The sequence below is a fragment of the Salvelinus fontinalis genome, unplaced genomic scaffold (assembly GCF_029448725.1).
Source record: "Salvelinus fontinalis isolate EN_2023a unplaced genomic scaffold, ASM2944872v1 scaffold_0453, whole genome shotgun sequence".
NCBI classification, from domain to species: Eukaryota; Metazoa; Chordata; class Actinopteri; order Salmoniformes; family Salmonidae; genus Salvelinus; species Salvelinus fontinalis.
Window position 1 is genome coordinate 43527 of NW_026600662.1, and position 18507 is coordinate 62033.

Consider the following 18507-nt stretch of genomic DNA (forward strand, 5'->3'; position numbering starts at 1 on the left):
TTATTATTATTATTATTATTATTATGAGGTGGTGTGCCCATACTCCCTATTATTATTATTATTATTATGATTATGAGGTGGTGTGCCCATACTCCCTATTATTATTATTATTATGAGGTGGTGTGCCCATACTCCCTATTATTATTATTATTATGAGGTGGTGTGCCCATACTCCCTATTATTATTATTATTATTATTATTATTATGAGGTGGTGTGCCCATACTCCCTATTATTATTATTATTATGAGGTGGTGTGCCCATACTCCCTATTATTATTATTATTATGAGGTGGTGTGCCCATACTCCCTATTATTATTATTATTATTATTATGAGGTGTGCCCATACTCCCTATTATTATTATTATGAGGTGGTGTGCCCATACTCCCTATTATTATTATTATTATGAGGTGGTATGCCCATACTCCCTATTAGTATTATTATTATGAGGTGGTGTGCCCATACTCCCTATTATTATTATTATTATGAGGTGGTGTACCCATACTCCCTATTATTATTATTATGAGGTGGTGTGCCCATACTCCCTATTATTATTATTATTATGAGGTGGTGTGCCCATACTCCCTATTATTATTATTATTATGAGGTGGTGTGCCCATACTCCCTATTATTATTATGAGGTGGTGTGCCCATACTCCCTATTATTATTATTATTATTATGAGGTGGTGTGCCCATACTCCCTATTATTATTATTATTATGAGGTGGTGTGCCCATACTCCCTATTATTATTATGAGGTGGTGTGCCCATACTCCCTATTATTATTATGAGGTGGTGTGCCCATACTCCCTATTATTATTATTATGAGGTGGTGTGCCCATACTCCCTATTATTATTATTATGAGGTGGTGTGCCCATACTCCCTATTATTATTATTATGAGGTGGTGTGCCCATACTCCCTATTATTATTATTATGAGGTGGTGTGCCCATACTCCCTATTATTATTATTATTATTATTATTATGAGGTGGTGTGCCCATACTCCCTATTATTATTATTATTATTATTATTATTATGAGGTGGTGTGCCCATACTCCCTATTATTATTATTATTATGAGGTGGTGTGCCCATACTCCCTATTATTATTATTATTATTATTATTATTATGAGGTGGTGTGCCCATACTCCCTATTATTATTATTATTATGAGGTGGTGTGCCCATACTCCCTATTATTATTATGAGGTGGTGTGCCCATACTCCCTATTATTATTATTATTATGAGGTGGTGTGCCCATACTCCCTATTATTATTATTATGAGGTGGTGTGCCCATACTCCCTATTATTATTATTATTATGAGGTGGTGTGCCCATACTCCCTATTATTATTATTATTATGAGGTGGTGTGCCCATACTCCCTATTATTATTATTATGAGGTGGTGTGCCCATACTCCCTATTATTATTATTATTATTATTATTATTATGAGGTGGTGTGCCCATACTCCCTATTATTATTATTATTATTATTATTATGAGGTGGTGTGCCCATACTCCCTATTATTATTATTATTATGAGGTGGTGTGCCCATACTCCCTATTATTATTATTATTATGAGGTGGTGTGCCCATACTCCCTATTATTATTATTATGAGGTGGTGTGCCCATACTCCCTATTATTATTATTATTATTATTATTATGAGGCGGTGTGCCCATACTCCCTATTATTATTATTATTATTATGAGGTGGTGTGCCCATACTCCCTATTATTATTATTATTATGAGGTGGTGTGCCCATACTCCCTATTATTATTATTATTATGAGGTGGTGTGCCCATACTCCCTATTATTATTATTATTATGAGGTGGTGTGCCCATACTCCCTATTATTATTATGAGGTGGTGTGCCCATACTCCCTATTATTATTATTATTATGAGGTGGTGTGCCCATACTCCCTATTATTATTATTATTATTATTATTATGAGGTGGTGTGCCCATACTCCCTATTATTATTATGAGGTGGTGTGCCCATACTCCCTATTATTATTATTATTATGAGGTGGTGTGCCCATACTCCCTATTATTATTATTATTATTATTATTATTATTATTATGAGGTGGTGTGCCCATACTCCCTATTATTATTATTATTATGAGGTGGTGTGCCCATACTCCCTATTATTATTATTATGAGGTGGTGTGCCCATACTCCCTATTATTATTATTATGAGGTGGTGTACCCATACTCCCTATTATTATTATTATTATGAGGTGGTGTGCCCATACTCCCTATTATTATTATTATTATTATGAGGTGGTGTACCCATACTCCCTATTATTATTATTATTATGAGGTGGTGTGCCCATACTCCCTATTATTATTATTATTATGAGGTGGTGTGCCCATACTCCCTATTATTATTATTATTATGAGGTGGTGTACCCATACTCCCTATTATTATTATTATTATGAGGTGGTGTACCCATACTCCCTATTATTATTATTATGAGGTGGTGTGCCCATACTCCCTATTATTATTATTATTATGAGGTGGTGTGCCCATACTCCCTATTATTATTATTATTATGAGGTGGTGTGCCCATACTCCCTATTATTATTATTATGAGGTGGTGTGCCCATACTCCCTATTATTATTATTATTATGAGGTGGTGTACCCATACTCCCTATTATTATTATTATTATGAGGTGGTGTGCCCATACTCCCTATTATTATTATTATTATGAGGTGGTGTACCCATACTCCCTATTATTATTATTATTATGAGGTGGTGTGCCCATACTCCCTATTATTATTATTATTATGAGGTGGTGTGCCCATACTCCCTATTATTATTATTATTATGAGGTGGTGTACCCATACTCCCTATTATTATTATTATTATGAGGTGGTGTGCCCATACTCCCTATTATTATTATGAGGTGTGGTGCCCATACTCCCTATTATTATTATTATTATTATTATGAGGTGGTGTGCCCATACTCCCTATTATTATTATTATTATTATGAGGTGGTGTGCCCATACTCCCTATTTTTATTATTATTATTATGAGGTGGTGTGCCCATACTCCCTATTATTATTATTATTATTATGAGGTGGTGTGCCCATACTCCCTATTATTATTATTATGAGGTGGTGTGCCCATACTCCCTATTATTATTATGAGGTGGTGTGCCCATACTCCCTATTATTATTATGAGGTGGTGTGCCCATACTCCCTATTATTATTATTATTATGAGGTGGTGTGCCCATACTTGCTATTCCAGTTTTTCCCATCTTTACAGCCCAGCTGTCGGAGGACGCTGCACCTACAGGAGATAACAGAGCAGCGCTGAGAGAAAGTAAACACGGCTGGCAGGAGGGATTCATCACTGGGACTTTCTACAGATACTTGCCTGTTGATAAAATCTATGGCTTGTGCTTTGAGCTGCTCGGCACTGTGTAAATCCGCCAGGATGAGGGTATCAGCCACGTTCTCCACAGAGAGGCTGTTGCACAGAGCCTCTTCACACATCACCTTTAAACGCTCCAAGGCATACTGGTGGAGAGAAAGGGTGGTTAGGGTTGGTTAGGGGTCAGAACGGTCTGAATAGAAGAATAACACAGTCTAACAGTGTACTGGGAGAGAAGAGAATTGACTCTGTACCGTAATACCCTGTATATAGCCTCCACATTGACTCTGTACCGTAACACCCTGTATATAGCCTCCACATTGACTCTGTACCGGTACCCCCTGTATATAGCCTCCACATTGACTCTGTACCGGTAAACCCTGTATATAGCCTCCACATTGAATCTGTACCGTAATACCCTGTATATAGCCTCCACGTTTACTCTGTACCGTAACACCCTGTATATTGACTCTGTACCGGTAACCCCTGTAAATTGACTCTGTACCGGTAAACCCTGTATATAGCGTCCACATTTACCCTGTATATAGCCTCCACATTGACTCTGTACCGTAAAACCCTGTATATCGACTCTGTACCGTAATACCCTGTATATAGCCTCCACATTAACTGTGTACCGGTAACCCCAGTATATAGCCTCTACATTGACTCTGTACCGGTAACCCCTGTATATAGCCTCCACATTGACTCTGTACCATAATACCCAGTATATAGCCTCCACATTGACTCTGTACCGGTAACCCCTGTATATAGCCTCCACATTGACTCTGTACCGTAATACCCTGTATATAGCCTCCACATTGACTCTGTACCGTAACACCCTGTATATAGCCTCCACATTGACTCTGTACCGTAACACCCTGTATATAGCCTCCACATTGACTCTGTACCGTAACACCCTGTATATAGCCTCCACATTGACTCTGTACCGTAATACCCTTCTTTTTAGCCCCGCTATTGATATTTTACTGCTGTTTTTAAATTATTTATTAGTCTTATCTCTTATTTTTCTTAAAACTACATTGTTGGTTAAGGGTTGTAAGTCGGCATTTCACTGTAAGGTCTACACCTGTTGTATTCGGCGCATTAAAAAAATAAAAATTGATTTTAGGGTTACAATCATCTTGGCTCCTGGACTCTATCCACGCATTTCAAGGCTGCGTTGAAACAATGACTGGTAAATGATCCAGGACCAGCTCAGTTAATCCCTACCATTGTGACAATGAGTTGTCATAATGCTGCATTAAAAGTACATTATCCTAGGGCGTTGGCAGACACAATGTAAGTAACTTAACTTATGTCCCCCTAACTGCCCTGAATACCTTTGTTAATCCTACAGCTATTGGATGCAGTAATCATGAGCCGATGAACCAGAGTTACACTGAGGTGGTGTGTCCTAGTAGGAAGACCACTGTTAACACTGAGGAGGTGTGTCCTAGTAGGAAGACCACTGTTAACACTGAGGTGGTGTGTCCTAGTAGGAAGACCACTGTTAACACTGAGGCGGTGTGTCCTAGTAGGAAGACCACTGTTAACACTGAGGTGGTGTGTCCTAGTAGGAAGACCACTGTTAACACTGAGGTGGTCTGCCCTAGTAGGAAGTCCACTGTTAACACTGAGGTGGTGTGTCCTAGTAGGAAGACCACTGTTAACACTGAGGTGGTGTGTCCTAGTAGGAAGACCACTGTTAACACTGAGGTGGTGTGTTCTAGTAGGAAGACCACTGTTAACACTGAGGTGGTGTGTCCTAGTAGGAAGACCACTGTTAACACTGAGGTGGTGTGTCCTAGTAGGAAGACCACTGTTAACACTGAGGTGGTGTGTCCTAGTAGGAAGTCCACTGTTAACACTGAGGTGGTGTGTCCTAGTAGGAAGACCACTGTTAACACTGAGGTGGTGTGTCCTAATAGGAAGACCACTGTTAACACTGAGGAGGTGTGTCCTAGTAGGAAGACCACTGTTAACACTGAGGTGGTGTGTCCTAGTAGGAAGACCACTGTTAACACTGAGGTGGTCTGTCCTAGTAGGAAGACCACTGTTAACACTGAGGTGGTGTGTCCTAGTAGGAAGACCACTGTTAACACTGAGGTGGTGTGTCCTAGTAGGAAGACCACTGTTAACACTGAGGTGGTGTGTCCTAGTAGGAAGACCACTGTTAACACTGAGGTGGTGTGTCCTATAGGAAGACCACTGTTAACATTGAGGTGGTGTGTCCTAGTAGGAAGACCACTATTAACACTGAGGCGGTGTGTCCTAGGAGGAAGACCACTGTTAACACTGAGGCGGTGTGTCCTAGTAGGAAGACCACTGTTAACACTGAGGTGGTGTGTCCTAGTAGGAAGACCACTGTTAACACTGAGGTGGTGTGTCCTAGGAGGAAGACCACTGTTAACACTGAGGTGGTGTGTCCTAGTAGGAAGACCACTGTTAACACTGAGGTGGTGTGTCCTAGGAGGAAGACCACTGTTAACACTGAGGTGGTGTGTCCTAGTAGGAAGACCACTGTTAACACTGAGGTGGTGTGTCCTAGTAGGAAGACCACTGTTAACACTGAGGTGGTGTGTCCTAGTAGGAAGACCACTGTTAACACTGAGGTGGTGTGTCCTAGTAGGAAGACGACTGTTAACACTGAGGTGGTGTGTCCTAGTAGGAAGACCACTGTTAACACTGAGGTGGTGTGTCCTAGTAGGAATACCACTGTTAACACTGAGGTGGTGTGTCCTAGTAGGAAGACCACTGTTAACACTGAGGTGGTGTGTCCTAATAGGAAGACCACTGTTAACACTGAGGTGGTGTGTCCTAGTAGGAAGACCACTGTTAACACTGAGGTGGTGTGTCCTAGTAGGAAGACCACTGTTAACACTGAGGCGGTGTGTCCTAGTAGGAAGACCACTGTTAACACTGAGGTGGTGTGTCCTAGTAGGGAGACCACTGTTAACACTGAGGTGGTGTGTCCTAGTAGGAAGACCACTGTTAACACTGAGGTGGTGTGTTCTAGTAGGAAGACCACTGTTAACACTGAGGTGGTGTGTCCTAGTAGGAAGACCACTGTTAACACTGAGGTGGTGTGTCCTAGTAGGAAGACCACTGTTAACACTGAGGAGGTGTGTCCTAGTAGGAAGACCACTGTTAACACTGAGGTGGTGTGTCCTAGTAGGAAGACCACTGTTAACACTGAGGTGGTGTGTCCTAGTAGGGAGACCACTGTTAACACTGAGGTGGTGTGTCCTAGTAGGAAGACCACTGTTAACACTGAGGTGGTGTGTCCTATAGGAAGACCACTGTTAACACTGAGGTGGTGTGTCCTAGTAGGAAGACCACTGTTAACACTGAGGTGGTGTGTCCTAGTAGGGAGACCACTGTTAACACTGAGGAGGTGTGTCCTAGTAGGAAGACCACTGTTAACACTGAGGTGGTGTGTCCTAGTAGGAAGTCTACTGTTAACACTGAGGTGGTGTGTCCTATAGGAAGACCACTGTTAACACTGAGGTGGTGTGTCCTAGTAGGAAGACCACTGTTAACACTGAGGTGGTGTGTCCTAGTAGGAGGACCACTGTTAACACTGAGGTGGTGTGTCCTAGTGACCACTGTTAACACTGAGGTGGTGTGTCCTAGTAGGAAGACCACTGAGGCGGTGTGTCCTAGTAGGAAGACCACTGTTAACACTGAGGTGGTGTGTCCTAGTAGGAAGTCCACTGTTAACACTGAGGTGGTGGGTCCTAGTAGGAAGACCACTGTTAACACTGAGGTGGTGTGACCTAGTAGGAAGACCACTGTTAACACTGAGGTGGTGTGCCCTAGTAGGAAGACCACTGTTAACACTGAGGTGGTGTGCCCTAGTAGGAAGACCACTGTTAACACTGAGGTGGTGTGTCCTAGTAGGAAGACCACTGTTAACACTGAGGTGGTGTGTCCTAGTAGGAAGACCACTGTTAACACTGAGGTGGTGTGTCCTAGTAGGAAGACCACTGTTAACACTGAGGTGGTGTGTCCTAGTAGGAAGACCACTGTTAACACTGAGGTGGTGTGTCCTAGTGACCACTGTTAACACTGAGGCGGTGTGCAATAGTAGCTCACCCTGCACTATCAGCTCCAATGTAAATAACATGAGTAAGTCTACTTATGATAAGTATCCCAGTAAAGCACTAAAACAATCAAGCAACGAGGAAAAGTGCTAAAAAATATCCCATATTAAGAACCAAGGTCCATGAAGTTGAAAACATGCTTGTAACAGACGACATTCATATTCTGACTATCTCTGAAACTCTCTTAGATAACACCTTTGATGATACAGTGGTAGCAATACATGGTTATAACATTTACAGAAAAGACAGAAATACCAAAGGTGGAGGTGTTGCTGTTTATATTCAGGACCACATTCCTGTAAAGCTTAGAGATGATCTAATGTTAAAAACTGTTGAAGTAATATGGCTACAGGTTCATCTGCCTCACCTAAAGCCAATTCTGGTGGGAAGCTGCTATAGACCACCAAGTGTTAACAGTCAGTATCTGGATAACACGTGTGAAATGCTTGATAATGGATGTGATATCAACAGAGAGGTATATTTTCTGGGTGATTTAAATATTGACTGGCTTTCATCAAGCTGCCCACTCAGGAAAAAGCTTCAAACTGTAACCAGTCCCTGCAACCTGGTTCAGGTTTTCAGTCAACCTACCAGGGTCGTTACAAACAGCACAGGAATTAAATCCTGTATTAATCACATCTTTACTAATGCTACAGAAATTAGCTATAGTAGCCATATCTAGGTAAACCAAAGTTCCAAAGTCTGGGCCTAATATAGTGTATAAGAGGTCATACAATAAGTTTTATAATGATTCATATGTTGTTGATGTAAAGAATATTTGTTGGTCTGTGGTGTGTAATGAGGAGCAACCAGACGCTGCACTTGACACATTTATGAAACTACTTATTCCAGTTACTAATAAGCACCCATTAGAAAATGACTATTAAAACTGTTAAATCTCCTTGGATTGATGAGGAATTGAAAAATGGAATGGTTGAGAGGGATGAGGCAAAAGGTATGGCAAATAAGTCTGGCTGCCCAACTGATTGGCAAACATACAGCAAATTAAGAAATCATGTGACTAAACTGAATAAAAATAAACTATAGTATGAAACAAAGACTGATAGTAAAAAGCTTTTTCTTAAATTACATTTTGGGGAAAAAGCCAACTCAGCTCCATCATTCATTGAATCAGATGGCTCAATGAATCAGATGGCTCAATGAATCAGATGGCTCAATGAATCAGATGGCTCAATGAATCAGATGGCTCATTGAATCAGATGGCTCAATGAATCAGATGGCTCATTGAATCAGATGGCTCATTGAATCAGATGGCTCATTGAATCAGATGGCTCAATGAATCAGATGGCTCATTGAATCAGATGGCTCATTGAATCAGATGGCTCATTGAATCAGATGGCTCAATGAATCAGATGGCTCATTCATCACAAAGACCACTGATATTACCAACTACTTTCATGACTTTTTCATTGGCAAGATAAGCAAACTTAGGGATGACATGTCAGCAACAAACGCTGACACTACACATCCAAGTATATCGGACCAAATTATTTTTGAATTCCGTAAAGTGAGAGTGGAAGAGGTATTGTCTATCAGCAATGACAAGCCACCAGGGTCTGACAACTTGGATGGAAAATTACTGAGGATAATAGCAGACGATATTGCCACTCCTATTTGCCACATCTTCAATTTAAACCTACTAGAGAGTGTGTGCCCTCAGGCCTGGATGGAAGAAAAAGTCATTCTGCTACCTAAGAATAGAAAAAGCCCCCTTTACTGGCTCAAATAGCCAACCAATCAGACTGTTACCAATCCTTCGTAAACTTCTGGGAAAAAATGGTGTTCGACCAGATACAATGCTATTTCACAGTAAACAAATTGACAACAGACTTTCAGCTTCTAGAGAAGGACATTCAACAAGCATAGCACTTACATAAATGACTGATGATTGGCTGAGAAAAATTGATGGTAAAATGATTGGGGGGGCTGTCTTGTTAGACTTCAAATCAAATTGTATTGGTCACACGCGCCGAATACAACAGGTGTAGACCTTACAGTGAAATGCTTACTTACAACCCTTAACCAACAATGCAGTTTTAAGAACCCCCCCCCCCCCCCCAAAGTAAGAGATAAGAATGACAAATAATTAAAGAGCAGTAGTAAATAACAATAGTGGGGCTATATACAGGGGGTACTGGCACAGAGTCAATGTGGAGGCTATATACAGGGGGTACTGGCACAGAGTCAATGTGGAGGCTATATACAGGGGGTACTGGCACAGAGTCAATGTGGAGACTATATACAGGGGGTACCGGTACAGAGTCAATGTGGAGGCTATATACAGGGGGTACCGGTACAGAGTCAATGTGGAGGCTATATACAGGGGGTACTGGCACAGAGTCAATGTGGAGGCTATATACAGGGGGTACCGGTACAGAGTCAATGTGGAGGCTATATACAGGGGGTACCGGTACAGAGTCAATGTGGAGGCTATATACAGGGGGTACCGGTACAGAGTCAATGTGGAGGCTATATACAGGGTGTTACGGTACAGAGTCAATGTGGAGGCTATATACAGGGTATTACGGTACAGAGTCAATGTGGAGGCTATATACAGGGTGTTACGGTACAGAGTCAATGTGGAGGCTATATACAGGGGGTACCGGTACAGAGTCAATGTGGAGGCTATATACAGGGTGTTACGGTACAGTCAATGTGGAGGCTATATACAGGGTGTTACGGTACAGAGTCAATGTGGAGGCTATATACAGGGTGTTACGGTACAAAGTCAATGTGGAGGCTATATACAGGGTGTTACGGTACAGAGTCAATGTGGAGGCTATATACAGGGTGTTATGGTACAGAGTCAATGTGGAGGCTATATACAGGGGGTACCGGTACAGAGTCAATATACAGGGGGTACCGGTGCAGAGACAATGTGGAGGCTATATACAGGGTATTACGGTACAGAGTCAATGTGGAGGCTATATACAGGGTGTACCAGTACAGAGTCAATGTGGAGGCTATATACAGGGTATTACGGTACAGAGTCAATGTGGAGGCTATATACAGGGTGTACCAGTACAGAGTCAATGTGGAGGCTATATACAGGGGGTACCAGTACAGAGTCAATGTGGAGACTATATACAGGGTGTTACGGTACAGAGTCAATGTGGAGACTATATACAGAGGGTACCGGTATAGAGTCAATGTGGAGGCTATATAAAGGGTGTTACGGTACAGAGTCAATGTGGAGGCTATATACAGGGTATTACGGTACAGAGTCAATGTGGAGGCTATATACAGGGGGTACCGGTACAGAGTCAATGTGGAGGCTATATACAGGGGGTACCGGTACAGAGTCAATGTGGAGACTATATACAGGGTATTACGGTACAGAGTCAATGTGGAGGCTATATACAGGGTGTACCAGTACAGAGTCAATGTGGAGGCTATATACAGGGGGTACCGGTACAGAGTCAATGTGGAGACTATATACAGGGTGTTACGGTACAGAGTCAATGTGGAGACTATATACAGAGGGTACCGGTATAGAGTCAATGTGGAGGCTATATACAGGGGGTACCGGTACAGAGTCAATGTGGAGGCTATATACAGGGCATTACGGTACAGAGTCAATGTGGAGGCTATATAAAGGGTGTTACGGTACAGAGTCAATGTGGAGGCTATATACAGGGGGTACCGGTACAGAGTCAATGTGGAGGCTATATACAGGGGGTACCGGTACAGAGTCAATGTGGAGGCTATATACAGGGTGTTACGGTACAGAGTCAATGTGGAGGCTATATACAGGGTGTTACGGTACAGAGTCAATGTGGAGGCTATATACAGGGTATTACGGTACAGAGTCAATGTGGAGGCTATATACAGGGTGTTACGGTACAGAGTCAATGTGGAGGCTATATACAGGGGGTACCGGTACAGAGTCAATGTGGAGGCTATATACAGGGTGTTACGGTACAGAGTCAATGTGGAGGCTATATACAGGGTGTTACGGTACAGAGTCAATGTGGAGGCTATATACAGGGTGTTACGGTACAAAGTCAATGTGGAGGCTATATACAGGGTGTTACGGTACAGAGTCAATGTGGAGGCTATATACAGGGTGTTACGGTACAGAGTCAATGTGGAGGCTATATACAGGGGGTACCGGTACAGAGTCAATATACAGGGGGTACCGGTGCAGAGACAATGTGGAGGCTATATACAGGGTATTACGGTACAGAGTCAATGTGGAGGCTATATACAGGGTGTACCAGTACAGAGTCAATGTGGAGGCTATATACAGGGGGTACCGGTACAGAGTCAATGTGGAGACTATATACAGGGTATTACGGTACAGAGTCAATGTGGAGGCTATATACAGGGTGTACCAGTACAGAGTCAATGTGGAGGCTATATACAGGGGGTACCGGTACAGAGTCAATGTGGAGACTATATACAGGGTGTTACGGTACAGAGTCAATGTGGAGGCTATATACAGGGTATTACGGTACAGAGTCAATGTGGAGGCTATATACAGGGTGTACCAGTACAGAGTCAATGTGGAGGCTATATACAGGGGGTACCGGTACAGAGTCAATGTGGAGACTATATACAGGGTGTTACGGTACAGAGTCAATGTGGAGACTATATACAGAGGGTACCGGTATAGAGTCAATGTGGAGGCTATATACAGGGGGTACCGGTACAGAGTCAATGTGGAGGCTATATACAGGGTATTACGGTACAGAGTCAATGTGGAGGCTATATACAGGGGGTACAGGTACAGAGTCAATGTGGAGACTATATACAGGGGGTACCAGTACAGAGTCAATGTGGAGGCTATATACAGGGGGTACCGGTACAGAGTCAATATGGAAGCTATATACAGGGGGTACCGGTACAGAGTCAATGTGGATGCTATATACAGGGGGTACCGGTACAGAGTTAATGTGGAGACTATATACAGGGGGTACCGGTACAGAGTCAATGTGGAGGCTATATACAGGGGGTACCGGTACAGAGTCAATGTGGAGGCTATATACAGGGGGTACCGGTACAGAGTCAATGTGGAGGCTATATACAGGGGGTACCGGTACAGAGTCAATGTAGAGGCTATATACAGGGGGTACCGGTACAGAGTCAATGTGGAGGCTATATACAGGGTGTTACGGTACAGAGTCAATGTGGAGACTATATACAGGGTGTTACGGTACAGAGTCAATGTGGAGGCTATATACAGGGGGTACCGGTACAGAGTCAATGTGGAGGCTATATACAGGGTGTACCGGTACAGAGTCAATGTGGAGGCTATATACAGGGGGTACTGATACAGAGTCAATGTGGAGACTATATACAGGGGGTACCGGTACAGAGTCAATGTGGAGGCTATATACAGGGGGTACTGGTACAGAGTCAATGTGGAGGCTATATACAGGGGGTACCGGTACAGAGTCAATGTGGAGGCTATATACAGGGCGTTACGGTACAGAGTCAATGTGGAGGCTATATACAGGGTGTTACGGTACAGAGTCAATGTGGAGGCTATATACAGGGTATTACGGTACAGAGTCAATGTGGAGGCTATATACAGGGTATTACGGTACAGAGTCAATGTAGAAGCTATATACAGGGTGTACCAGTACAGAGTCAATGTGGAAGCTATATACAGGGTGTACCAGTACAGAGTCAATGTAGAAGCTATATACAGGGTGTTACAGCACAGAGTCAATGTGGAAGCTATATACAGGGTGTACCAGTACAGAGTCAATGTAGAAGCTATATACAGGGTGTTACAGCACAGAGTCAATGTGGAAGCTATATACAGGGTGTACCAGTACAGAGTCAATGTAGAAGCTATATACAGGGTGTTACAGCACAGAGTCAATGTGGAAGCTATATACAGGGTGTACCAGTACAGAGTCAATGTAGAAGCTATATACAGGGTGTACCAGTACAGAGTCAATGTAGAAGCTATATACAGGGTGTACGGTACATTTACATTTTTGTCATTTAGCAGACGCTCTTATCCAGAGCGACTTACAGTAGAGTGCATGCATTTTATTACATTTTTACATATTAAATACATTTTTATTTTTGACTATATACAGGGGGTAATGTGTTAATGTGCGGGGCACCGGTGTCGAGGTAATATGTACATGTCGGTAGAGTAAAGAGGGAAGAGTAGCTAATGGGGATCCCTAATAAACCACAGGAAGAGTAGCTAATGGGGATCCCTAATAAACCCCAGGAAGAGTAGCTAATGGGGATCCCTAATAAACCCCAGGAAGAGTAGCTAATGGGGATCCCTAATAAACCCCAGGAAGAGTAGCTAATGGGGATCCCTAATAAACCCCAGGAAGAGTAGCTAATGGGGATCCCTAATAAACCACAGGAAGAGTAGCTAACGGGGATCCCTGATAAAGCCCAGGAAGAGTAGCTAATGGGGATCCCTAATAAACCCCAGGAAGAGTAGCTAACGGGGATCCCTAATAAACCCCAGGAAGAGTAGCTAATGGGGATCCCTAATAAACCCCAGGAAGAGTAGCTAACGGGGATCCCTAATAAACCCCAGGAAGAGTAGCTAACGGGGATCCCTAATAAACCCCAGGAAGAGTAGCTAATGGGGATCCCTAATAAACCCCAGGAAGAGTAGCTAACGGAGATCCCTAATAAACCCCAGGAAGAGTAGCTAACGGGGATCCCTAATAAACCCCAGGAAGAGTAGCTAATGGAGATCCCTAATAAACCCCAGGAAGAGTAGCTAATGGGGATCCCTAATAAACCCCAGGAAGAGTAGCTAATGGGGATCCCTAATAAACCCCAGGAAGAGTAGCTAATGGGGATCCCTAATAAACCCCAGGAAGAGTAGCTAATGGGGATCCCTAATAAACCACAGGAAGAGTAGCTAACGGGGATCCCTGATAAAGCCCAGGAAGAGTAGCTAATGGGGATCCCTAATAAACCCCAGGAAGAGTAGCTAATGGGGATCCCTAATAAACCCCAGGAAGAGTAGCTAACGGGGATCCCTAATAAACCCCAGGAAGAGTAGCTAACGGGGATCCCTAATAAACCCCAGGAAGAGTAGCTAATGGGGATCCCTAATAAACCCCAGGAAGAGTAGCTAATGGGGATCCCCAATAAACCCCAGGAAGAGTAGCTAATGGGGATCCTTAATAAACCCCAGGAAGAGTAGCTAATGGGGATCCCTAATAAACCCCAGGAAGAGTAGCTAATGGAGATCCCTAATAAACCCCAGGAAGAGTAGCTAACGGGGATCCCTAATAAACCCCAGGAAGAGTAGCTAATGGAGATCCCTAATAAACCCCAGGAAGAGTAGCTAATGGGGATCCCTAATAAACCCCAGGAAGAGTAGCTAATGGGGATCCCTAATAAACCCCAGGAAGAGTAGCTAATGGGGATCCCTAATAAACCCCAGGAAGAGTAGCTAATGGGGATCCCTAATAAACCCCAGGAAGAATAGCTAATGGGGATCCCCAATAAACCCCAGGAAGAGTAGCTAATGGGGATCCTTAATAAACCCCAGGAAGAGTAGCTAATGGGGATCCCTAATAAACCCCAGGAAGAGTAGCTAACGGGGATCCCTAATAAACCCCAGGAAGAGTAGCTAATGGAGATCCCTAATAAACCCCAGGAAGAGTAGCTAATGGGGATCCCTAATAAACCCCAGGAAGAGTAGCTAATGGGGATCCCTAATAAACCCCAGGAAGAGTAGCTAATGGGGATCCCTAATAAACCCCAGGAAGAGTAGCTAATTGGGATCCCTAATAAACCCCAGGAAGAGTAGCTAACGGGGATCCCTAATAAACCCCAGGAAGAGTAGCTAATGGGGATCCCTAATAAACCCCAGGAAGAGTAGCTAATGGGGATCCCTAATAAATACAAATACACCTAATGGGGATCCCTAATAAATACAAATACACCATCTCCCCATAACAGTACAGGATAGTGGGAAAGAAGCACGGCACAGAACGTAGGGTTACAGTCTCCTCGCGTAACTCAACGTCTGACACTATGACTTACTTTGTCAGCAGCTGCCAGCAGGTTGTCGGCCATCTTGTCCAGGTTGGGAGCTTTCCCTGTGTAGATGAATCCCATCATCTCCTTAAACACGTCTGGCTCCACATCACTGATGTCCACACGGTTCTGAGACAGGACAATAGTGTGTTTGAAATCCCTGTGTCTACTATGTGGAGTAAAGCGGTAGTATCTTTCATCTCTGGAACGGTCATTCCGGTCAAATAAAAAAGGTCAATAAAACTAGACCCACCTTTTTACTCTCCTCCATCTCATGTTCAAACATGGCGTTAAAGACGGGGGATCTTGCTGTCAATCAAAGACAACAACATCAGTAAGATTCGAGGCAAAAACCCCATAACATATTAACACATTTTCATGTTGCAGCTACTGGCAATATTCAATTAGGGTCAGGGGTTAGAAACCAGGTACTGCTGGACGGAGAGTAAGGGAGATAGAGGGAGAGGAGGGCTAAGGTCAGGGATTAGAAACCAGGTACTGCTGGACGGAGAGTAAGGGAGATAGAGGGAGAGGAGGGCTAAGGTCAGGGGTTAGAAACCAGGTACTGCTGGACGGAGAGTAAGGGAGATAGAGGGAGAGGAGGGCTAAGGTCAGGGGTTAGAAACCAGGTACTGCTGGACGGAGAGTAAGGGAGATAGCCAGAGGGAGGGGAGGGGTAAGGTCAGGGGTTAGAAACCAGGTACTGCTGGACGGAGAGTAAGGGAGATAGCCAGAGGGAGCGGAGGGGTAAGGTCAGGGGTTAGAACCCAGGTGCTGCTGGACGGAGAGTAAGGGAGATAGCCAGAGGGAGGGGAGGGCTAAGGTCAGGGGATTAGAAACCAGGTACTGCTGGACGGAGAGTAAGGGAGATAGAGGGAGAGGAGGGCTAAGGTCAGGGGTTAGAAACCAGGTACTGCTGGACGGAGAGTAAGGGAGATAGCCCTCCCTCTGGCTACGGTCAGGGGATTAGAACCCAGGTACTGCTGGACAGTGGTGGTGTAGTAGTGGTGGTATAGTAGTGGTGGTGTTCTATTAGTGGTGTAGTACTGCTGGACGGAGGGGTATTACCTGCTAGGATGGATTTGTGTGCCTTAAACTCCTGCCCTCCCACATAACGGGAACTAGTAGTTTAGTTGTAATGGTGTATTAGTGGTGGTGTTGTATTAGTAATGGTGGTGTAGTAGTAGTGGTGGTGTGATAGTAGTGGTGGTGTCATAGTAGTGGTGGGGTAGTAGTAATGGTGTAGTAGTAGTGCTGGTGTAGTAGTAGTGGTGGTGTAGTAGTAGTGGTGGTGTAGTAGTAGTAATGGTGTAGTAGTAGTGGTGGGGTAGTAGTAGTAATGGTGTAGTAGTAGTGGTGGGGTAGTAGTGGTGGTGTAGTAGTAGTAATGGTGTAGTAGTAGTAATGGTGTAGTAGTAGTGCTGGTGTAGTAGTAGTGGTGGTGTAGTAGTAGTGGTGGTGTAGTAGTAGTAATGGTGTAGTAGTAGTGGTGGGGTAGTAGTAGTAATGGTGTAGTAGTAGTGGTGGGGTAGTAGTGGTGGTGTAGTAGTAGTAATGGTGTAGTAGTAGTGGTGGTGTAGTAGTAGTGGTGGTGTATTAGTGGTGGTGTAGTAGTAGTAATGGTGTAGTAGTAGTGGTGGTGTAGTAGTAGTGGTGGTGTAGTAGTGGTGGGGTAGTAGTAGTAATGGTGTAGTAGTAGTGGTGGTGTAGTAGTAGTAATGGTGTAGTAGTAGTGGTGGGGTAGTGGTGGTGGTGTAGTAGTAGTGGTGGTGTAGTAGTAGTGGTGGTGTCATAGTAGTGGTGGGGTAGTAGTAGTGGTGGTGAAGTAGTAGTGGTGGTGTAGTAGTAGTGGTGGTGAAGTAGTAGTGGTGGTGTAGTAGTAGTGGTGGGGTAGTGGTGGTGGTGTAGTAGTAGTAATGGTGTAGTAGTAGTGGTGGTGTAGTAGTAGTGGTGGTGTAGTAGTAGTGGTGGTGTAGTAGTGGTGGTGGTGTAGTAGTAGTAGTGTAGTAGTAGTGGTGGTGTCGTAGTAGTGGTGGTGTATTAGTGGTGGTGTAGTAGTAGTAATGGTGTAGTAGTAGTGGTGGCGGCCTCCCGGGTGGCGCAGTGGTCTAGGGCACTGCATCGCAGTGCTAGCTGCGCCACCAGAGTCTCTGGGTTCACGCCCAGGCTCTGTCGCAGCCGGCCGCAATCGGGAGGTCCGTGGGGCGACGCACAATTGGCATAGCGTCGTCCGGGTTAGGGGTTAGGGAGGGATTGGCCGGTAGGGATATCCTTGTCTCAGTATGTAAAAAATTTAATAAAATGTATTCACTCTACTGTAAGTCGCTCTGGATAAGAGCGTCTGCTAAATGACTAAAATGTAAATGTAAAATGAGTAGTAGTAGTGGTGGTGTAGTAGTAGTAATGGTGTAGTAGTAGTGGTGGTGTAGTAGTAGTAATGGTGTAGTAGTAGTGGTGGTGTTGTATTAGTGGTGGTGTAGTAGTAGTGGTGGTGTAGTAGTAGTAATGGTGTAGTAGTAGTGGTGGTGTAGTAGTAGTGGTGGTGTAGTAGTAGTGGTGGTGTATTAGTGGTGGTGTAGTAGTAGTAATGGTGTAGTAGTAGTGGTGGTGTAGTAGTAGTAATGGTGTAGTAGTAGTGGTGGTGTTGTATTAGTGGTGGTGTAGTAGTAGTGGTGGTGTAGTAGTAGTAATGGTGTAGTAGTAGTGGTGTAGTAGTAGTGGTGGTGTAGTAGTAGTGGTGGTGTAGTAGTAGTGGTGGTGTATTAGTGGTGGTGTAGTAGTAGTAATGGTGTAGTAGTAGTGGTGGTGGTGTAGTAGTAGTGGTGGTGTAGTAGTAGTAATGGTGTAGTAGTAGTGGTGGTGTTGTATTAGTGGTGGTGTAGTAGTAGTGGTGGTGTAGTAGTAGTAATGGTGTAGTAGTAGTGGTGTAGTAGTAGTGGTGGTGTAGTAGTAGTGGTGGTGTAGTAGTAGTGGTGGTGTTGTATTAGTGGTGGTGTAGTAGTAGTGGTGGTGTAGTAGTA

The 18507-nt window shown here is 43.8% G+C and overlaps 1 protein-coding gene across 1 annotated transcript in view; it reads right to left on the reverse strand.

Moving 5' to 3' along the window:
* Nucleotides 1-3063: 3063 nt before the first annotated feature.
* Nucleotides 3064-18507, reverse strand: part of LOC129846088 (speckle-type POZ protein-like A) — a 54863-nt gene continuing 39419 nt past the window's right edge. Inside the window, exons 6-9 of the mRNA XM_055914082.1 lie at nucleotides 15741-15796; nucleotides 15494-15616; nucleotides 3387-3529; nucleotides 3064-3299 (exon numbers count right to left, since the gene is read on the reverse strand). Coding sequence (XP_055770057.1) covers nucleotides 3224-3299; nucleotides 3387-3529; nucleotides 15494-15616; nucleotides 15741-15796 — 398 coding nt within the window. The 3' untranslated portion in view covers nucleotides 3064-3223. The remainder of the gene's footprint in view (nucleotides 3300-3386; nucleotides 3530-15493; nucleotides 15617-15740; nucleotides 15797-18507) is intronic.